The 8,975-nt window shown below is 38.4% G+C and overlaps 1 protein-coding gene across 3 annotated transcripts; it reads right to left on the bottom strand.

Annotated features, from left to right (window-relative positions):
• Window positions 1-3,708: 3,708 nt before the first annotated feature.
• Window positions 3,709-6,581, bottom strand: LOC149846748 (homeobox-leucine zipper protein ATHB-16-like). Of its 3 annotated transcripts, XR_016430313.1 has the most exons (4): window positions 6,019-6,581; window positions 5,494-5,864; window positions 3,939-4,743; window positions 3,709-3,846 (listed from the first exon to the last, which is right to left on the bottom strand). XR_016430313.1 is itself a non-coding variant. In XM_089996541.1 (3 exons), exons 1-3 carry the CDS (start codon window positions 6,077-6,079, stop codon window positions 4,222-4,224), a joined length of 951 nt encoding a protein of 316 aa, XP_089852667.1. In that variant the 5' UTR covers window positions 6,080-6,581; the 3' UTR covers window positions 3,874-4,221. The 3 variants fall into 3 exon arrangements, 2 of the variants coding, with proteins under 2 accessions (XP_089852667.1, XP_089852666.1); XM_089996541.1 differs by lacking the exon at window positions 3,709-3,846 and having other exon boundaries at window positions 3,874-4,743; window positions 5,494-5,861; XM_089996540.1 differs by lacking the exon at window positions 3,709-3,846 and having other exon boundaries at window positions 3,874-4,743.
• Between the last annotated feature and the right edge of the window lie 2,394 nt (window positions 6,582-8,975).

Here is an 8,975-nt window from a genome sequence, read left to right on the forward strand (position 1 = left end):
AGTATGAAAGGAAATACATAAAAAATATGAAAAAGAACGTGAGAAAAACATATATAAAACATATACCATATGTGTGGAAAGCATAGAAGAAGCGTGAGGGAATCAAGGAGGGAATCAAGATTCCTATGAAGTTTCAGAAGCGAGCATTATTGCACTTTTTAAGCAAGTTTTTGAGAAGCACGCTTCCCACCTACCTAAGAAACTTTCAATAACTTTGCTCCAGAAGTTGAACCAACACTATATTCTATCATATAAAGAAATGATTAGATGAGTTATTTATTATATACAGCAAAATCCTTGATATCGTTACTTATTTGGTTCACTAGAAAAGAATATACACTACCCAAGTTGAGCGTTTGAGGTTTCTTATATGGAATTCTAAAAGAATGCCTATTGTTTTCCATTTCCTTTCGCTAGGTTGCATGGAGGTAAAAGGGGAAAGCGGAAAGCATGGTCTTGCATATTGGGTGCTATTTATATGATTAGTCATTCATGGTCACGTACTTTCAGATGACTTAGCTGGTAAAATGCAGCATGCATGATATGATAAGATAAGATGATGAGAAGTTTATGGTGCTCTTATATATATATATATATATATATATATATATATATATATATATATATATATAGAAAGAGAGAGAAAACTAGAAATATAGACATTTTTAACACTTTTTTTGCAAATCCAACCACGTGGATGTGCTTGGCACGGTGAATTTGCTAGGAATCAACCATTGAATTATGTATTTTTGATGAAAAATATGAATTTTAAATGCTTGATTATTTATGAAAATTATAAGCCATTGATTTTAAAGTCTTAAAAAAATCTTGTTTATGCATCAAAATCAGATGATTCAAGAGCCGGTTCTTATAAAACCAAGCATGTGGATCACATTGGTATGGTTAGATTCAAGAGAAAAAAATAAAAAACTTCATGAAAATCATGATTCACATTAGTTCTCATATATATATATATATATATATATATATATATATATATATATATATATATATATATATATATATATATATATATATATTACGATGAAGTTTTCTGTTGAAGCGGGTAATCTCTGAATGGGACAAAGAGGTCAGCACCTTTTCCCTGACCCACTGTCTGCTCCGCAGACAGGGTGGTGTCTTATAGCACATGTATACAAACCATGATAAGTTCTTTCATTTGCTAGCGCCATGCCACAAATCTGTTTTATCCTCCTCATGAGGACCCATGAATTGGTCATATAAAGAATTGGCAACATCTCATCTCACACTACCTATCAAAACCATAAAATCTCACACAAGCACGTACAGACAAATGGTGGACTCACTCGCACGTGGATATCTTTAGCATCCCACGTGTGGAGGCATGGGATTGGAGACTGGGCTGGAGGGGGGGATCTGATTGTGAAATGAGTAGCGATTATCATATTACAGTAAGGAGAGCAGCATATACAAAGTTACATAAAAAGCAATGAAGAGCTAAGGTTGCTAAGCAATGAAGAGCTAAGGTTGCTTTATTGAATATCCCCTGCTATTTGCTATTTATTATTTTTGCGGTCTCAAACTTTTCCACCCCTCCTTTCTGTGTGCAGCCTGCGGACCCCACAAGGGACAAAAGAAGGATGGGTCCACACCCATCAAAGCACGATGGGCATCTCTTTTCCCACACTTCCAACAAACAATAAAATAAAAGTTTTGAAGCCCTGCAAACGTTCTGCCCGGCTTCATATTTTTCACCCTCTGCCAGCTCGTGCACACAGAAACCTTTGTCTAACACAGAAAACAACCGGCATGTGCGCAAGCCTGGCGCTTATGGCGTTGGTTGAGACTTGGGAGACAGATTAGGGGCTCAAAAAGCTTAGAGAGAGAGAAAGAGGAAAGTGAAGGACTGGGGGCTAGAAAGCTAGAGAGAGAGAGGAAGGAAAGTGAAGGACGGGGCTAGGGCTGGTAAACGAACATATCAACTCGGGACTCAGCTTGGTTCGGCTCGTCACGAACTTGTTCCTGTTAATAGTTGGCGAGCCGAGCCATGGGCAACTCGTTAGCTTAAACGAGTCGAGCCTGAACACAAGGTGTTCAGCTCGGCTCAATAGTGCTTGTATATATAAAATATATATATATATAATTTATAGATAATATATATTTTGTATAATATAAAAAAGGAAGAATGCATAAAATATATATATAAAAAAGGATGAATTAAAAATATATACATAAAATATGAACTATTAAGTATAATTTATAAAAAGCTATATATTTTTAAGTATAATATATAAAAATATATAAATAACAGAGAATGTTTTTACATGAGCCAGCTTTTGTTTGGCTTGTCTCGTTCGAGGATGAGCCAAGCTCAAGTTCGACTCGGCTAAACACGAACACAATCTTAGCCATGAGCTTAATCCACTGGTAAATGAGCGGAGCTGAACATTCCCTCTTGGGTTAGTTAGGCCGAAAGAGAGAGGAAAATGAAAACGTTTCTCGATCATTGGCACGCCTTTTGAGATTGATGCTTTTTGTCAGGGAGCTCCAATAGTGAATGAGCCGGTCACTCTCCTCTCCTCCCCTCCCCAAAAGTCGATCTGGGATTGATCATTTTCGGCAGTGCACCAACACCAGGTTCACAAAAATAATCAAAGCAGTACACTCCTTTCAAAAGTTTCTCTCTCCATTCCTTTTCTAAGAGTTACCCCTCTCTCGATTGAATTGACAGACCTCTCAAATGCTCGTGTTGGGGCTGTTGGCCTTCTTTTCTTTATTGAAAAAAGGTCGGCTATGTCTGCCATCTTGGCATCCCAATAGGCCACAATGGAAAGTAGGGATGGCAGTGGAAAAGAAGGATGCATTGCCATCCCTAAAGAAGGATTGGAGATGGGACGGGAAGGGGGTATAAGGCGGAGATCCGAGGGAAAGCATAAGTCCATCCCCGTTTCATGTCCTCCATCTCTGATCAAAACGGGGAGAGGCAGGGTGGGGGCCCATTTCCCCTGGTCCACTGCCATTCATATTGGGAAGACATGTGAAGGTGGAAGTTATGGCCCAATAATACTGTGCTTTAAAAAAAAAGCACGTCCCCTTGTGGTGGGATGTTGCAGGTTCAAACCCCAGTGGTGCGTTGAATAATAACTTGTGAAGTTTGACTAAACCCAGCTTGCCTTTCAAAAAAAAAAAAAAATACTGTGCTTTTAACATTTAGAGCAAGAATCTCACTGATTATGTGGGTACCTCTATCTGGTTGGGCTCCTAAGGGCTTGAATGTCTACGACCCCACTAGGAGTTTACCTTGCAGGGTTCGATCTCGTTAAGTAACCCCCAAGCTGCCAAGAGCTTCCTCGGGCAAGCATCTCATAAAGTTTTTGTTTCTCACCCTAAGGCCTAAGCACCGGAAGAGGCTACTACTCTGGTCGGTTGTCACCCTGCGTTTGACATAGTAGAAGCAGTACTCAAAAGGGCATCCCTGTAACTTTTGATTTTTCTTCCCCCACCACAACGTATGCCACAGTTATCATCCTCCATAACACTTTTCAATCCCACCAGGTACCTGTACTGCATTATGACACTTTTCCTTAATAATTGCAACAACTTTTCAATATCCCAAGGTCGACAAATGATATCATCCCTAGCTTAAAGAGACAAATTATGAGCAACGAGAAAATGGCTTAGAATTTCATGAATACCATGGAAGATCGTCATCAAGCACTCATCACATTTTCCAATACATATTCATTGTAAATTTATAATGTCGTCGCTGGTGAATACTTGAATATGTAATTGACAATGAGATAATCATGCAGCCACCCGCAAAATGCCATCACCGTACCAGACAGTGAATCCAACGGAGCAATCCTATAAAGGAAACAAACGCCACTATGGTAAAAATAAAAGGGATTAAAAAACAATTGATTATGAAGATACCATAGCTCACATCAACCACTCACCCGAAACAACATAAACTCGCCGGAAAAGGAAAAATAGAAACCAAAACAGAGAGTTGGTTTTCCGAGGAAATTTATTTCCCGGCATTGATCCACCACGTTTCCTTATTCACATTTCTTCTCACTGACCCCCTTTTTCCCCTACGGAAAATTTTGTACACCACTGGTAAAGAAAAAGAGAAACATAAATGCATAATACCAACTTTACAAAACCGCCGTTTGGTGCTGTTTTCCCCTTCTCCCTCTGTCCCTGATTCCAGGAATTGTTTTTCAACCTCTCTATCTCTCAAGTCCATTGGTCGGGGTAGTACCATGGTAGAGTGGGGGGCTGCTCGTCATTGAAGAAGTTGCAAGGCTCCTCTGAATTGAGGAGGTTGTGCTCGTCTATCCTCAGGAATTGGTGGAAAGATTTGTGGGAGGAGAGAGATGATGATGATGGTGGGGATGGAGAGAGCGAGAAATTGAACTTGAATGGGGGATTGAGGGGTTGCTGGGGGGAGATCCCTGCTGCCCCTATGTGCCTATGAGGGCTGTTCTCATCGTTGAGGATGGCACTAGAGTCGCTATCCGAACCATCCTTAACATCATTGAAGATGGAAGCACCACCGTGTAGAGTACCATCGACAATGGGCTTCTGATCGATGGAGTTGTTAATCTCTGCGGATTCATTCGCTACCATCATGTTGTTGTTGCTCTGTTCTGTTGCTCTGATCTCTTCTTCTCCTATCATTTCGATCTCTTCTTGCTGGGTCTCAGAGTGCATCGTGACGGCGCCGGAGTCCTCTAGCTTCTCTTTTAGCTCACTCACCTGAATTGTTCATCAAAGATAGACACATAATGACAGGATTAGTGTCTGAATGATGATTCTCCAACAAAGGCAGAGACGGTTTCTCTTGTTTACGGTTTTCTTTTGGTTATTTTTGGGTGGTGGGGGTTGAGAGTTTGGCTTTCAAAACGAGACTGCAGCAGTATCTTGGTGATCCTTAAATAGACCAAATGCGGAAATGGGTTTTGTTGTTTCTGATCTCTTTCGGTGTTCTTGGGAGTTTGGATTGAGTGTTTTCTTGCAGATCAAAGTTTCTTGCTGATCCCAAGGAAGAAAGAAATATAGTTGTTTTTTCTTTGTTGGTAATTGGAATTCCAAAACAAGACTGCAGGAGTATCTTGGTGATCCTAATAGAACAAATGAGGAAATAGGTTTTGTTGTTTCTGATCTCTTTTGGTGTTCTTGAGAGTTTTCTTGCAAATAAAAGTTTCTTGATGATTCCAAGGAAGAATGAAATTGATTGTTTTTTCTTTGTTGGTCGTTGGGAATTTGGGTCTAGAGTTGTCTTACAAATCAGAATATCTAAACAATTCCACCAAAAGGAGACGTTGGTTGCCCTCTTTCATTGTTTATGAGATGTGGTTGAAGAGTTTTTACCTACAAATAAAGGTGTTTTTTTTTTTTTTGCGTTGTTTAACAAAAGAGAACTTCTGGTCATCTCAATCAAAGGAGGTTCGGGTTTCCTTCTCTACATGGTAATGAAAGATGGGTTGTGGTCGATTTTATCTTTACCTCTTGAACAAGGGACTCCTTCTCTTTCTGGAGGGACTCGTAGCTGGCCTTGAGAGTGTCGTAGTTTGCTTTGAGCGTGCTGTAGTCTCTCTCCAATTGCTTTGTTTTCCAACGGGCTCTCCTATTCTGGAACCAGATGGCGACCTGTCTAGGCTGCAGGCTTAGCTCCTTTGCAAGCTTCACTTTCCTCTCGGGTTCGAGTTTGTTCTCCAACTCAAAATTCTTTTCCAAGGCCTTCACCTGATCCACTGTCAGGCGCCTCTTCTTTCCTGTAATATGGCCTGCTTCCTCACCACAATCATCCTCATCAAAACCATCCAGAATATTCTGGAAACCCCTACCATAGTTGCCTCCTCCTCCACTCTTATCTTCTACATAACAATTCATACCAACCCAGCAAAAAAAGAAACCAAACAACCCATATGAACAATCGTGAAAAGGACTAACAAAGTAGTCTCTCCATCACAGCATTAGGAAATGAAAAAGAGAAGGGGATAGATGAACTTAAGGAAAACAGCCACCAACCTGAAGTTGGGCAGATAGGGAGCAAACCACCCAAAGAATCTGAGCTTTCCATCCTCTTCATGGCTGTTCAAAAGTGTGTATATATACCCTATAATATATATGTGTATCTATATGTGGCATAAAGAGAGAAAGGAAATGAGGGGAGTGCAATTGCTGATGCTCTCTGTTTTAGCTTCTACTTGTGGGAAGACGTGGTTGAAGGGGAACCCATGTGGAATGATGGGAACAGCAAAGGCTGGATGGAGTAGAAATCCTTGTAAAAGTGGAAGGATTTGTTAATGGCTTCTCCATCTTGCCTGTTTTCCCGTCTCTTCTCCTTCAGTACCCATCAGGGGAAAGGAGAAAGAGGGTAGAAGGGTAGTGGCTCAAGCCTACAAGCCATTAACCTTCGTGCCCTTTGAGAAGAGATGAGACCACACTCAGATTTGGCTTTTCATATAGAAGTTGGCAAGGGGGAGAGGAAAACTATTGATGGGGAGGAAAGAAAAAATCAGCATGTACAAACTCAACTGGCACTTCTAAATTTCTAAAGCTCTCTCTCTCTCTCTCTCTCTGTATTACTATTATATCTCCTTTCATGGCTTTCTTTAAATAAGCCTTCGTAGGTTTAGAAACGGGTTACAAATGTGACTTGAGTGGTTTCAAGAGGGACTGCCAAATGAAATGCAGCTAAAATTCAGCTCAAATAAACACACACACTCTTCTCTCTCTCATATATTACAGCCAGCCCCTACTTCACTGTTCGAAAATATCCCCTGACCTACATTAAAGTTGCATAAACCCCTGGACCATTCATAGTTTTTACGAAAAAAAACCCCTCAAACCTCACAAAAGCATTTACTACCAACGTGGCATAAGATTTACCTTACAATAGACGGGAATATGTAGTGTGGGAGCATCACCAACAAAGTCTAGTGCCTACAAGAATGATTCTCAAATTTCTCCTTCATCTTTATGCCCCTTTATCTAGCCACCATTGGACTTCACCACCGCATGCAAAAACAGTAAGTACGAGGGGCCACTTATAAAGAAAATGATGAGTGAATGCAAAAAAAACTTGGTAGTTTTTTTATAGGTTTTGTTTGAGACTTGGATGTTTCGATGAAAAATACTGAAAACTATGTGCCATTATTGTCCAAAAAGTCTTGCTTCTTCGGGCCTTATGTTTCTCCCCTTTTTCCTACGTTTTACAACATTTTGGAACGTTGGTGAGATATTTTACTTTGGCCTGCGGGGTCCACTATGGGATGCTATCAGACATGTTTGGTTGGACTCTCTCTCTCTCCTGTTTTGTCTTTTTATTCTCACACGATAATATAAAACAAGTAAAATCATATATTTCTTTATTTTGAGGAAAAAACGAGTAAAATAATATTAAATGAATAAAAAACAATTCTCTCTCTCTCTCCCTCTCTTCTCTTCTTTTTTATTCTCATATGGTAATATAAAACAAGGTAAAATCATATCAAATGAATAAAAAATAAATGTATGCACAAAGTGGGAACACGAAAGGTTTGAATCAAGCTTGAGGAGATTCGGTTGATGTCAGCGAATTTTTAGGTGCAATCGATGTGGTTTATGAGGTTGGCTTATTTACAATTTTGCAGCGATCCAATTCTTCCCACTTTTACCAACCCATATATATTTGCTATAATCAATTGTACCTATAATTTAGTTAGGATTTAGGGATGCAAATTATTTTGATTAAATCTAACCTTAGAGATGTGTTCATCATGATTGATTTAGTGGGCATCGACTCTGTCAAAAATAAGTTTTTTTTGAGTCAGAAATTTTTGATGTATTTACAACAACGAATTTTGGAGTTTGATTTGCCAGAACAAAAATGAAAAATGGGTTTTTTGCTAAGTTGCTTGTAGCAAATATTATATTGTGTCTATTGCCTAGACCAAAAACTCCGGATCTAATCGGCCGCTGTAAAAGGACCCTGGATGTGAACTTTAGATGTGTTTATCATTGTTTTCTCAGTAAAAAAACATGTATTTGATTAAGCATCTTTATACTTGGATGTGTATTTTAAGGAGGTAAAATAAATAAACAGTTAATATTGTACTAAAGTTTGAGGAAGCTTATTTCTTAATAAATAAGTGATGTTAAACACATGTAATTGTTTAAATTGAGCATAAAACACCTAAAACTATGATTTTTAGAAGGATCTAATAACAACCTAAAAAAAGAGGGCAGGATAATCTCTCTTTTTCTCTCTCTCTTTATATATATATATATATATATATATATATATATATATATATATATATATATATATATATATATATATAATATTGGCTACTAATGAAGGTACAATATTAATGAGCTAGAAATCATAGGTGCAAGTTGTATTGACTCAATCTAACCACATAAATGTGTTCACCATGGTTTATTTGCTAAGAAATCATAAGTGCAAGTTGTATTGACTCAATCTAACCACATAAATGTCTTCATTATAGTTTGTTTTACTAAGGATCGAGCTTTGGATCTTGCTTTAAATGTGATATTCTGAGTTAAGAAATTTTGACACATTGTGGCCTGTTGATTTTTTACTCCCTTTAAAAACTTAATTACTCGTTATAAGAACATGATTCAAAACAAGTTTCTTTCCTAACAAACCATGTAGATCACATCCGGAACATTTGATTTACAAAAAATCAGTTTTTTTTTGAAAAAAAAAAGTAATTTCTACTCATTAGTTTTTAACCTTCCAATATTATATATATAGGCAGGTAGGTAGGTAGCAGATATGCAGTAGGGGCAGCCAAATTCAACCAGTGAGATGCAGATATATTTATCCAATTTTAGGTGCCGTTTACGTGTGAAGAGTGACGTTCATAAAGTCATACACTACTCTCTCTCCCTTTCTCATTCATCTGATGTACATTTCTTCCTTGCATAGATGGGCTTTGTTTTCATTTGCATCTGCCACGAAAATAAGTTTCGGTTTG

This window comes from Nuphar pumila, chromosome 2 (assembly GCF_984573655.1).
Source record: "Nuphar pumila chromosome 2, dmNupPumi1.hap1.1, whole genome shotgun sequence".
NCBI classification, from domain to species: Eukaryota; Viridiplantae; Streptophyta; class Magnoliopsida; order Nymphaeales; family Nymphaeaceae; genus Nuphar; species Nuphar pumila.